The following is a 14,550-nucleotide window of genomic DNA, read 5'->3' as shown; positions in this document are numbered from 1 at the left end:
AATGCATATCAGGAGAGATAAGAGATGCTGGGTGAGATTATGTGGGGGGATACTAGGTCCGCCGTCACAAAGCCGTTCTGGGGCCGCTTTCTACCTTAGTGTATAGTAGGTGTTGAGTGGACGGACTAGTATTGGACTTGCTTTAAAGAAGTGCGACCTTTGTGACCTCTCTCGCTCACACACACACACACACACACACACACACACACACACACACACACAGAGAGTAATTCTTGTAGTAATGTGGATTCAATTGTCAATAAACAACAAACATAATATATATTTAGAGTCCTTTGACTTTTACTGTTTTATCTTATATACAAATCGTAACAATATTTTAAACATTTCACAATAAAATAATTTACAAAACAATTAAAATGCTCTGTTTAAAGCATCTTGTTTGAACAAAACTGGATATCATTTCCTATGTTAACATGGACATTCACAAGAAATGTCAGCTAGACAATCGAGCCAGTTCATATCAGCACTGAATGACGCTGTAAGTACCTTCGTCGGGTCACCAGTTGAAGATGCACGTGCATTGCGCCTGTGGTTAACATAGACACACCTTCTTATGAATAAATATAGCACATTTGGAATATCGTAAATAATGACGATCAGTTCGTATACACCGAGCCATGCATGGGGTTAAAAAGTCCAAACGGCGAGACAACACTCTGGCCGCCCATACCGGAATAATTTAACAGGGAACCGTAGATGCTGGTTGAGGCGGGGATAGCGACCCCGAATACAGGAGGTAGCATAGGTTTACTAGCAAACCTCATCTTCTCAAGTTCAGCTTCCTGGAGCCTCTTAGCCTTGGCTCTGCGGTTCTGGAACCAGATCTTAACTTGAGTTTCGGTTAGGTTCAAAGAGGCTGAAAATTCGGCTCGTTCTGCTATGGAGAGGTACTGTTTTTGTCGGAACTTCCTCTCCAGTGCGAGAAGCTGGGCTGTGGTGAACGGTGTCCTTGGTTTTCGGTTGGGCTTGTGTTTCCTCAATGTCATCACTTTTGGAGGTGTGATAGGGGGGTGAGATACATGCTCTGAAAAAGAAAAATGTATACATAAGTAAATGATATTTTGTTATGAAATCATAAAATTTATATTTTATTATTCAGAAAAATATGTTCAGTGGCATAAATCAGATTTTAATAAAAACACATTTCAATACTGGAACTGTTTGAGTTCTAATAGTAGGTTGTAAAGTATTAACAAAATAGAATAGAAATACACAAAAACAACTAGATTTGAAATCTGAATTAAGATATTATGATATTTTAAATTTTTTAGAGATCCACACTATTCTTTAAAATATATGACAAGAAATGCTACATAATAAATCCCCAAAATAAATCAAGCTTATCATTAAAACAGATCGCTTTTTGATGTTATGAATCTTTCATAGCATCAATCGGATTATGAGTAAATATCTAGCGGACGGCTCATGCTCCCGTCTTGTGTCTTTTATCTACACTTCTCCAAAAGAAATACCCACGCCGCAAGCTAGGCGCCCCCTGACGAAAACAATCAGAAATCACAAGGCGCAATAAAGAGAGAACGCCAAAGGTATTTAAGTAAATTAGTTGTGTGACAGATGTTATCAATTTAAGGAAAATATAAAAAGACAAACAGGAAATTTACTGGGGAGAGGCAAATGATGAGTCTGGAGCATTGTTGGCAGAAACAGTTCCAACTCAAGGTTTTAAAAAAATGTAGGGACTTGCCCGGTACCCTGCGTGGCGCCGTTGCTGACTTTGCAAAGCTGTTTCAGCGTTATTTACTAATTATTGTACATATATTTGGGTATTGTCCTAAACACACATTTAACAATAATCTGTGAACAGTTTGTTTTAACTACTGACAACATAAATCTCTGGAACATATGTATTACTTTTGTACGACCAAATCTCAGATATTTCTAGATTGAAAATTGATATATTTGAAACGGTGTGTGTGTATAAGCTCACAAATGAGAGATGTGAAATAGCAGTTCTCATAACTTATAACACAACCCAGTAGTGAATTCGATATTGTTCATAAGAAATATCATCTGCTTATTTAAATAATTCGAGTATTATTAGGGAGCTGTGATTTTTTAAAATAAATTCTGTACATGTCAGCTTGTGACAAATTCGGGTCTTTCCATATACCTTGTAGGAGTTTTCAGCATAGCAGAAGAAAGAAAATAAGATGAAATAATTTCTAGAAAATACGCATTCGTTTATCAGTAGCATTATCACTATCTAATATTTTTTACATTTTTAAAATTGTTTTTTTCGGGGTAAAAAATAAGTTTGAATTTTCAAATAATAGAATTGTGTGTTTCTAAAACAAATGTGTAAGAACAAGCATTAATAAACTGTACTTACTTGGTGTGAAAGCGCCTGGTTTCAAGGGCCACGGTAGTTTTGTAACACATTCTGTGGCCCACACGGGGGAGATGGGGTTGGGGTGGCGGTCGGCAGTTGGGGAGGTGTTCTCCTTCGACGGGGTGGGCCCAGCGCGATTCAATATACAGTCCATTCCAAACGGGTTTAGGGATTTGGGAGAAGTTTGAACTGCACTTGCCCGTACTGGCAAAGCTTCCTCATCGCTACTCGAACTGTAGTCAGATTTCTTCTCCCCAGAAGAACGTATCAAAGATTCAACACCAAATGTTAATTTCACTGAAGCGTCCGACTTAGTGTTGTCAATTTCATATGAAATGTCTTTCACATCCGAGGGACTCGGAGTCTGTCGCTCGCATTCACTGTCTGAGGATACATCTGCCATGATTAACTTCTCTCTTACCAGTACAAACAAAATTGAACACAATCGATGACAATTGCACACTTTTCTCCAAGTTGTCAACGTCTATTTTTCAACGAGTAATGTCTATTACAAATCTCCTGTAGTGTTTATATCGCATGCCGCTCGAGCTCGGATATGACGTCACCGCGGGCCGCCGGCATCTGATTGGTCGACGCAAATGAATTGATAGCTGTAAATGGCCATCGCCAAACGAGTGCTGATTGCTTCTCAATGAATAGACTGACAGCAAGTGACGGGTGATAGGGCCGCGATTAATTAACAAATGAACACTGTCAGATACACCGCGGATCGCTGACTCGCTTTGCTAATGACATTAACTGGAAACCTTTGAACAAAGTAAACCGGCAGTCCTCTTTAGACGGGCGCTAGCTCATCTATCAAGCACCATTACAAATTAAAGTTTATAGAGGCCCGAGTCTCACTAGACGCTAAATGATGACCCCTAATGACAGACAGGCGCCAGAAAGGGGTAGCAAAGGGGTATTCAGGGTGTGGGGATTGGCGACCAGTGGTACACGCGATTCAATCACAGATATATTATTTCAAAAGGTACAATTAGAGTCAATATTTACAGTTTGGAGTGGAATTAGGGCTCGTAAAAACCCGGCAAATTGCAATTATTCTGACCATAGTGCAAATTTAAATGTTTTTATTTTTTTACACTTGCACCCTTATACATTTGTTGGTCTGCTTTTTCCGGTCGATTGAAATTCTTGAAACTGAAATTTATCTGATAATTTGATACGATTGTTTACCAAACACCGAGTGTGTACACATTAAAACGGTATTAAGACGGCTTGACAAGTTTATTGATATCTGTTCGCCATTCACATTCTGCTCTTTGAATACCAGGAGACTACAATTACGTTGTCGTTTGTGGTAATATATATTAGCGTTATTTGATTAATTTAAATAAAGATAAGATAAATTTGATTCACCCCAGCCACTAAACGGTCGGAGTATAAACATCTGCAGTTTCTAAATAAACACGCAGTGTAAAACTTGTGTCGGCTGTAAATTCCTTTCTGATGAAAAGGATTTATTTTAACAAAAGCAAAAAGCCAAAAGAGAAGAAAGAATACAAATATGGGACTATAATGACTTAAACCACTCAGCATTATATACGTACTACAACTTTCCTATGAAACGTTAAATGTTGAAAGGGGCAGATTTGGATAGATTTGTTTCAGTAAAAAAAACAATTACATTATAATAATTGTCAAACAACACAAATAATTGTCAACTCTATGCTTTATGTTTGGAAATAACAAACATAGAAATTTGGAATATAGAACATAGTATATGATGAATAATATTGGCACGATTCAACCTTTTATGCACAAGATTCAGTCATGTATTCACGATTCAACCTTTTTTACACAATTTTACCACTTGCAGCATTTCTATATAACAACGTTTTTGCAAAATTTTCGTTTATTTAGAATACAAATGTTGTTGTGAGAAAGTTGCATCAAGACACAATTAGCCTTTCGGTACAGTCAAATGACATTTTACAGCTGTAATTATTTTCAAATTATCACTTTGTAAATGTTTACAATTCTTCACTCCTTTTTTTTCAAAGGAAAACTCGTACACACTGGTTGTAAACCAGTCATAAAATCGGTTAAGGTAACTTCAGTTTAATGCGTTTACAACCACCTCGAGACGAGTTAAGTATTGTAAGTTTATTTATTGTTAAGCGAGGCGTAGCTCTGAGTCTTACTATTAAAAGAGACATGTTTTACGATCCCTAATTGTTTACACAACAATAATTTAAGGATTACAATGTTGTTAGCGGGTAATAATGAAAACACTAATCACTTGCCAAACAAAGTGCAAACGCAATTGGATGGTCCCAAATCTGTTTATATAGATGAACAAAGAGACGCCCGTCTCCCCGCTCTCCTCCCTTCCTTCTGACCCCCGACGCTCCTGCGCACAGTTGACGCTTCCCAATTCTCGCCCCCGGGGGGTGAACTGAGATAAAAGGAAGCGCTGATTTTATCATTGGGGTATAAAGGGGGCAAAATTGATATTGTAATTAAAGCAATCATGAATCTAATTAGAGATGTCTCGTCCATAATGATTCGGGATATTAGTTGTTTTCGGTAATCAACGTCTCGCCTGTTACTGAGGAAACACATCCACGCAGTCATGTTTATGTATCAGTTTTGTCTGAAAATCAACTGATTATAAACACTGATTAAGGACCTTAGATTCAAGCGGTGTGTTTGAAATTCAAATTAGGGAGATGGCTTATTCTGATGGAGAACTAAAGAGTGATTATTCAATGGAAACATGAATGTATTTTACGTTGAGACCGTTATGTTCATACTGATACAAGCCAACTCCGTACGTATAGGATTTTTAAACATTGATTTTGCTGTGAAAACTATGTCAAGATCTGTATGCCCCAGAGTTCCCTATCTGCCTTTGCAAAATTTAGATGTGGTATTGCACCTTTAAGAATCGAAACTGGGGAATATATAAACATAAAGGTATGGCTTTTATAGCTGTAATGATCATATTGAAGAGGAAGAATATGTTTTATCGCAATGTCCGAAATACAATTATTTTTTATTTTCCTTATTGACGAGAATCACGGCTAAAATGTCCAATTTTTCCAACCCGTCAAATGATGGGATGTTGCGTGTCCTTTTCTAACATGAGGCATACTCCACTGCCGAAACCTGCTTTTTAATATAACAATGCATAAAGCATTTCTTATATGGATAAAACATATTTATCTGTATATATCATTCCGTTTTGTTTCGTCTTTCATAACTGTATGTAAGTGGCGTTGTATTATTAGTTTTATGTATAAACTCCTATTTTATGCATGTTTTTATGATGTACAGCGATGAGAGGAAAATAAAATATCTGTCTGTGATAAACTTTGTCCATAGTTCATAGCTACTGTAAAAACAACCACACCAGTAAAACACAGTAACTGACAATAATATTGTATCGAAGAAAATTGTACTTTACGAGCTTTGTTCACAAAAAAATAAAACGTTATAACTTCTAAATAATCAATGCATGTATATTAAATATGTGGGTCTCCAAGGTAAGAGACCAAGTTGTTTCTATTTCCTTTATGTCAGCTAAACATGAGACGCAACATAAAACATGCTAGATTTACTTGTCTTGGTATAAAGAACATAACTCTCACCCTCTCAACAGAGTTAATCCCGCCGATAAATTTATAGTACAAACCACATGCTAACAAGGACTTTAATAAATTTATGAACAATGGCAACAAATCCAAAATGGGAGAAAAAAGCCCTAAGAGGCAGACAACGGCCCGCCAACCCACCATTAGCGAACATGGTGTCGGCCCAGGGGAAAGTTCTCTGCATGGCTCATTTAAACCAATCGCTTGCTTTTCTGGGCAATTGCACATGGAGTGTCCCTGGAAATCACAAAGAGAACAGGTACAACAGAAGCCCGGAAATCTACAAGTTGATAGGAGAAATGTACATGAAATTGACAACACTTCCCGGATAATTGCCATACCTAATAATGCAATGAACCATACCTGACAGGTAATCGAGGCAAGTGAACGTAAAAAAATATACACTTTTCAAAATACCGTGACCATGAGACATATGGACACAATCACTCTTGTATAATGTCCGACACTTGACGTTTTAGCAAGTACTAAAAACAAAATATCATGCTGGCTATTTGCACATTTATTCCACATCTACTGACTGGGTGATCAAAGACAGTGCACAGCCGACGGGGCCTTAAATGAAAACAACTATAACGAAATGAAACAGCCCCATAACTAAACCCTAAATCCGAGACATATCCGCAACGTAATAGATTCCCGAAGGGTAAATGGACAATCTGATAAAGAAATGAACCATGGGTCTGTTGCAATGGAGACTAGTGCGTGTAGAACCAAGAAGGCTGTAAATGGGCCCGGCGTTATCTGTAAACCTGGTATAATCCCATGGGGCAGATCTACACCCTGATTGCCAAATTGCCCATGTGAGCATTGCAAATCGCGCAATGATGGCTCTTTGAATCAGGATCTGGTCCCGTCTCCGGGGATCTCCATCCTCTCTAAGTACAACCTGTGGGGACTTAGGGATGAGCAAGAATACCCCAATGGATTGAGGGGATTAATTATTTTGTTTGGTAATTAGAATTATGCCTTTTAATTAGGAGCCGGCGTCTTTGAGTGTAATTACTGAGCTGTGAACGTGACGCAAGCCGTTTGAAATTTTGATGAGCTTAAATGGGCAGTGAAACTGTTTCAAGATTTTAGATCTGATTTGTGAAATCTTCTGCTTATTGCTATATATCCCACGGCGAAGGTCGTCATGAATAAACGTTTAATGGAATTATTCTCCCATTCATCGGGATGCTGATGAGAAGAGTGAGCCAAGCAATGGGATATTCAAGATTCTGCAATACAACAGTCACCATCGTATTAAGACAAATAATCTCAATCGTACAGAAGTCTCTCCCAAAGTTATTTTATGACAAAAAAGCTTGCTGAATTGTGTTTTATTATTCTGAAAACATGAATGCTCACCCCTCCACACACGCACACACACACACACACACACACACACACACACACACACACACACACACACACACACACACACACACACACACACACACATAACGGGTTCTTCACTGTGTCAGTGTTGTATATATTCAAACACAACAACTCATAGCGAACAGTTAATGTTTCCGGAAAAGAATTGTTATAATCACATCCTCGACCAACAGGAGTTAGTGACTGATTATTCCGACACTCGACATGCTAGATGCAGTCTCCCACGGACACCCCGGCAGTCTCTCAACACCCCCTTTCCCTGTATCCCCCAGTTGCAAGCATAACTTACACGCTCCGCATTCCACGTAACCATAACTCAAGACTGAACCCCGCTTCCACCATAGACGACAAGCATACTAGCCAACAACCTTGTCGCATACCACATGTAAATGGGAATAAATCGATGCTAACTAACTGCCATCAACGGCATTGGTCTTTTCACGCAGAAATTTAGTTGCTCCACAGGCTGCATTGGGGACTTCACATAATATGAAACAGGATGGGAGGAAGAAATAATAGAAATAATAGAGAAAATGCAACTGAGACTTTTAAAAATAGTAACTGGTCTGCATAATTCAACACCCAAATTTATGGTTTTAGGCGGAATTTGGCAGGGAACCCATGAAAATTAAAGTATTTAAACGGATGATCTTCTTCTTGCATAAATTAACGAATTTTAACGGTCCAACAACGTTATCTCATATTTTATATAATTATTTGATACAAGATTATGATGTAAATACAAAATCGTTTGAATGGATAGCAACAGTAAAGAAATACTGAAATAAGTCGGACAGTCAGAAGTATTCATAAACCCGTCTATTTGTCAAATAGCTGGTTTCAAAGGTCGAGAATTCTAAAAGACAAATTTATTCAACAGTGACGAGAATATATCTTATCAAGTTCAGAAGGTTTATATTACCAACACTTTAAATTCGAAAATTTCCTATTACTTCCAAAACATATTTACTTTACCGATTATAATATTTTATTTCCGAATCATCATTTGCCATTGAAACCGGCCGATGGCGAGGATTACTGAGAGAAGACCGTGTCTGTACACTCTGCACTTCAACTGCTGTTAGAGACGAGTTTTCAGAGAAATAAACTGCACTGAACTGACAGAATCCTTATAGCAGTTCTCCACTTGTCTTGGGGTTACGATGTTTCACTATAAAAAATTCCCTACGAGTGAGTGAGTTGGGTTTAATGCCTTTTTGACAAGTGCTTTAGATAATGGAACACCCTGATATGGTCATAGTTTGTCGGAAGAGAATAAAGATCGTAAGAATGTCGGGTGCACATGATAGCCATAAGTTTATGAATACGTGTATCGTACACATCGTAGCAAATCGCTGTGCCCGAATCCGATGATCGTGGTTTAGAATCCCAGATGCACCACCATGATTATATATCCTGGTATGTCAGCACTGTAACCATTAGTTTACCAAAGTGCGTCCTCCACCTGCGCCATTGTTGTCTCCTCCGAATCAGGCTGACGTACCGTGGTGGAACTAAACTACTATTAAACTCAACTCAGCTACAACAAAGTGGCGACCCAGTCGTCATGAAATAGGACTAAAACTGGTTCGTCTGTGGGAGAGGGAAGACATTGGATCTACGAGGACAGTACATGAACGTGAGGCTGCACGGTGTCGAGATCTAGAGAGCCTGGAGCCTGGTGCAGTACGCTACGCATCTCTGTTTAGTATATACATCTGACAAGCTGACAGCTTTATGGTTTGCTAGACCAACACTGTGTTATCTGTATCATTAGTGTGGTCAGCACATGCCTGACATGGCGGTCAGAGTGAGGAAGATGGACACCAGACCACTGGCCAAGTGGTCAGCCAAATGATTAGTCTCTGGTTAGGTTACACATGCTAACTAGCTGGCGATTAAATCGTCTTGACGGCCAATACCAGAGAACCAACAGCAGGTGGATGGACCAGGGAAATAAAGCATCAGATACAACGCTGGGAGAATAATGCAATGTTTGCTTATCTTGGGCAATATCAGCCTCCTGGCTCGACACCGATGGTGCTGCATGGAACGGTATCTAACCAACATATGCTATCTGGCCGTAAACAATATTTTCATAACTTCGTGATGTGATGCATTAAACAAACCCACATATTTGTTTTTTTGCATGTGGAGTTTTGTCGATATTGTTACATGCAGTATATAGGTACGTTCAACTATCGTCATCTCGATATTTTAATATGTGTATATAGGTACGTTCAACTATCGTTATCTCGATATTTTAATATGTGTATATAGGTACGTTCAACTATCGTTATCTCGATATTTTAATATGTGTATATAGGTACGTTCAACTATCGTTATCTCGATCTTTTAATATGTGTATATTGGTACGTTCAACTATCGTTATCTCGATATTTTAATATGTGTATATAGGTACGTTCAACTATCGTTATCTCGATATTATAATATGTGTATATAGGTACGTTCAACTATCGTTATCTCGATATTTTAATATGTGTATATTGGTACGTTCAACTATCGTTATCTCGATATTTTAATATGTGTATGTAGGTACGGTCAACTATCTTTATCTCGATATTTTAATATGTGTATATAGGTACGGTCAACTATCTTTATCTCGATATTTTAATATGTGTATATAGGTACGGTCAACTATCGTTATCTCGATATTCTAATATGTGTATATAGGTATGGTCAACTATCGTTATATCGATATTTTAATATGTGTATATAGGTACGTTCAACTATCGTTATCTCGATATTTTAATATGTGTATATAGGTATGGTCAACTATCGTTATATCGATATTTTAATATGTGTATATAGGTATGGTCAACTATCGTTATATCGATCTTTTAATATGTGTATATAGGTATGGTCAACTATCGTTTTAATCGATATTTTAATATGTGTATATAGGTATGATCAACCATCGTTATCCCGATATGTATACAAATACGTTCAGCTGTCCTTATCTCGATATTGTTACATCTCAATCAGAGTTTACTTACTATGTTGTCTGCGTATGTTCAGTCCCTGTAAGTGTGTCAGAAACCCATGATGTTGGGTTCGAATCCCGGTTCACCGTGATTATGTTTCTATGTTTGTCAGCACATGTCCGTGCTCGTCGGTTTCCTCGAATGAGCGTTTAAGACCTGCATCATGGCATCCCACCCCCACATTAAGCTGGCCCACCGTGGTGGGTATATTCTTTTGAAAGCGTCAGTCACACATAGTTTTGATTCCTACATTGACTTGATCGTTATTTACCCAGAAGCCAGCGAAATCTATGTCTCTCTCTGCACTACAGACCTGATGGTGACTGGTACACACAGCAAGGTAGCCTCGCCCCATGGCACCGACGAAGACTGTTTGTGAGAAATTACGATCCCGAAAATTAGTCATTTCCTTTGTAATGGAGCAAATTGTTTCAGAACTGCATGATAGGATAGAGCGAAAGGAAACGGTTCAATTTGAACGAAGAAGGTTTCACAGACAATTAGACTTAGCGGAATAAATCATAGTGGCTACCTCAGTGAGTTTGAGGGCCATTTGCAGTCGTACGGATCCAGATACAACCCCGGTTAGTCGAATATTGATTTTTGCATTACAGTCCGGGAGCAATAAATTTTCAATTTTGGACTTAACTGGTAAATGAGGCTTAGGCCTCGCACAATAAATTTGTCGTCTACAATTCCCGTATTTATTTCGCGAACCACGCTGCGTAGCCGAATGAGCTAATACGAGAGCAATAAAATTCCTGAAGCGATCTCCCACCATGACGTCGTGTGATTGCGTCACGTCCTTTGTTCAAAAATTGGCCAAAGGATTCTCTTTATGGCAACCCCCCGCAGCCCCGGGGAGAGCTCGAATATTAGATAGGCAAATTTCCTTACTTTCTGGTCACGAGTTTGAAGGGAAACATCCGCTCATTTAGAACTTTAGATTAATTTATATGACTTGATTGCCGTTTTTTTTATTGCTATAGAAACAATTTCCTATTAGAGAATATGAATTTGAGGTGAACCACGGCGAAAGCAGATCTCCGATTATAGCATACGGGTTTCCACACGACTAAGTAAGATTACTGTAAATGTTATTCCACAAATCTTTCAGATGACTTGATCCGAAAATTAGTTTTAGGGGTGGCGGATGTCAACATGCTGCACGTGATGAAGCGAGAAATATCTGTTCACGCGAGACTGCTAAGCAGCAGTGCTAGTTTAGGCGTCAACCCATGCTGCATTAGACGAAAATGAAAGTAATTATTTTATGATATTAGCCATTTTGAACAAGCTGTTTTGAGGTAATACAACGCTGTATTGGTAAGCCCCTTTTTCCTGATGGTGGTCATCATTGCTGTACAGACCATGAGAATCGAATATTCTGTTGTCCCTTAAAGAGGACGTAAGTGAATGGAAATTATAACTTCTTTATGATACTGGTCGCTATATGGCAAGAATAAAGCCGATGCGACGTTCGATTTTAACTCACTCACTTTATACTGTATACTTATACTGTAACATTTCCAGATAGATCCGTTGTCAAGCAAGCCTGAATAATGAACATGGCAACAATTATATATGGTGACAACAGTATAACAGTAACAACAATGATCATACATGAGAGGGATTTACATGAGTAACTAATAACAACAAAAAGATAATATTGTAGAAATATGATGGACAGAGAACACACGACGAGAAAGCCAATTAAACAGGAAGCCAATTAAGCCGGATTAAATTACTAGGTGGGATAACTGGGAGAAAAACCTTAGCCTTGATTTGATGGCTTGTGGCGGCGAATGATGACTGCTTCTGTTAGTTTTCTTTTAGCGAAATCATGGAGGTTGTTGGAGAGGGGACCTTCCCTGGTCTGGTATTAGACCGTCTGCCCGGTGAGGGGAAGGTCGGGGGTCGGGGTTCGTTCCCCGAACGCGTCTTACCAAAAGACGTTCGAAGATGGTATTTGTTGTTACCCTGCCTGGCGCTCGGCATTTAAGGGGCTAAAACAAGGACTGGTCGGTTCGGAGTCAGCATACTGTGTCTGAGTGGGGTATTCATGTTAAACTGCGGCATGGTATCTCAGTGGGCTTGCACTATAAAATCGGACACACACACAGCCACACACACACCAGTAATCAATAACCAGTAATTAGTAAACAAATAATTAGTTGAATTAAATTTTTCAATACAGGTAATTCTCGTGCATCCTTGTATTTGTTCAAAGCGACAAGAATACAGCACCTGTCTGTTCATGGGGACACTGGTGTCGTATCTCATTGTGATTGTCGGCATCAGTGATAAGTGAATATTCTAGTATTTTGATAGCAACATGTGACCGCCTGGACCCGGTGATAGGATATCTCATCAAATAAATTTGACATAATTTTGTTTTCATTTTCAATGAATATAGCCAGGAAGGTGGGAATTCCGGATAGCTGGTGTCCGATCAGGTGAGATCTAACTGGTGACGAGCTGTGCATATGTAGCTCACTTGACTGCACATGGAACGTTTACCGGAATTATTCTCACAAAATATTTTTTAAGCATAATTTCATACACGGACAATTTATTATCTTGAAGGTTACTTTGGCACACGATGAATGCGTTGATGTTGATGTTTACGTATTTCATTAAACGATGTCCACCAGAGCTTTGTACCTCCAGGGAAGGACCAATAAACCTATCACGTTGGTCACACTGTTTATCAGTAATAGATTTATGTCGGTCCACATACATTATCAGTAACGTTATTGTTAAAATGTATTCAGCTTCCACCTAAGGGATGTCAATTTCGTTATCGACAAGATACACGTTGTATGTGGGCCTTATCCTAACGACATCTACATGTATACATTTCACCTCAGGTGAAATCTGCTGCATGACGTAGATAAAAGTAGTGCATTAGACTGAAATAACCGTACCGGTCATCGCAAGGACCACTATATGGCGCGAGAAACGATTAACTCAGGATACTTAACAGTATGTGCAAGAGACAAGTCATCAATTTGGTCAATTGTGATTGTTGATTGCATCATGAATATTGTCATGAGGATGCCGTGATGCTATCTGGGCACGGCTGGGTTGGCTGTAGTTTGCCGGGGTTACACTGTTGAAGAAACGTAGGAGTTTGTATTATAGTCAGCAAACGTACTATGATACACATGTATATGGTATTAACGGTGAATACAATAGCGACACATTGTTAAATAGTAAGTTAGATGCAGCAATACACAATTATTTCCCCCCGCGTCGCCTAATGACAAAGACGTCAACAATAACAACACCACCAACAACAACAGACCCACGCTTTATATTATATTAAAAAATAACAACAATTATAACAACAAAACGCATAGAAAATATTAATGTATTATGAAAATATAACTTCAAAAGTTCAACTATTAACAGTGCCAGTTTTTCATTACAGTGATTTACCCACAAGAGATTACCTCAGAGATTGTAGATTTATGATTTTAAAGTTCCACATAAAACTGCTTTGACAGTGCATACTGTCACATTTTCCCACGGTGTCCTGGCTAGATGTCTGTAACGCCACCACCCAAGGACATGTTTCAATGTTGATTTCAGAGGGATGTCTATATCACAAGCCTGAGGACACAGTGTTTACACTGTATGCTGTCAAAAAGCCATACTTGTGTGCATTTCAATGTCAATCAAAACCCCTAAGCAAGAGCTGCACCACACTTGATGAAAGATATGGCTTCTTGACGGAAACGGATTAACTTTATGATTACAATAATCAGTTAACCCTTCATAGACGTGTTTCTACCTCTCTGTGTGCGCATGAAGCTCAGATGATGAGTGATAAAACTCCAACACACAACTTTTAAATGTTGTAGCTAATGGGGACTCACTACTTGGTCAAAATCCATATATACCTATCATATGCTACATGTGTTGAATATATCAACAACTATCACTTGTTGCCTGGGTTGTATCCATGAATAGCTTACACGTGTGGCATGAGTTGAACCTATCAATATCCATCATGTATTACATGGGTTGAATCCATCAATACCCATCGTGCATTACATGGGTTGAATCCATCAAGATCCATCGTGTGTTACACGGGTTAAATCCATTAATATCCATCGTGCATTACATGGGTTGAATCCATCAAGATCCATCG

The 14,550-nt window shown here is 38.7% G+C and overlaps 1 protein-coding gene across 1 annotated transcript; it reads right to left on the bottom strand.

Annotated features, from left to right (window-relative positions):
* Positions 1-286: 286 nt before the first annotated feature.
* On the bottom strand, positions 287-2,913 carry LOC124111709 (homeobox protein MSX-3-like). Its single transcript, XM_046471488.2, has 2 exons — positions 2,372-2,913; positions 287-1,045 (listed from the first exon to the last, which is right to left on the bottom strand). Exons 1-2 carry the CDS (start codon positions 2,772-2,774, stop codon positions 618-620), a joined length of 831 nt encoding a protein of 276 aa, XP_046327444.1. The 5' UTR covers positions 2,775-2,913; the 3' UTR covers positions 287-617.
* Positions 2,914-14,550: the final 11,637 nt, after the last annotated feature.

Source organism: Haliotis rufescens, unplaced genomic scaffold, assembly GCF_023055435.1.
Source record: "Haliotis rufescens isolate VD_foot unplaced genomic scaffold, xgHalRufe1.0.p SCAF_12, whole genome shotgun sequence".
Lineage (NCBI taxonomy): Eukaryota > Metazoa > Mollusca > Gastropoda > Lepetellida > Haliotidae > Haliotis > Haliotis rufescens.
This window is presented reverse-complemented; position numbering and strand designations above follow the sequence as displayed.

What these genes read in the sequence shown, in the direction of transcription:
- LOC124111709 (XM_046471488.2), bottom strand. Translation starts at nt 2,774, where the DNA reads ATGGCAGATGTATCCTCAGACAGTGAATGCGAGCGACAGACTCCGAGT. An exon ending in ACCAGGCGCTTTCACACCAA is followed by an intron (nt 1,046 to 2,371) that starts GTAAGTACAGTT and finishes TTTCTTTTTCAG; the next exon opens with AGCATGTATCTCACCCCCCT.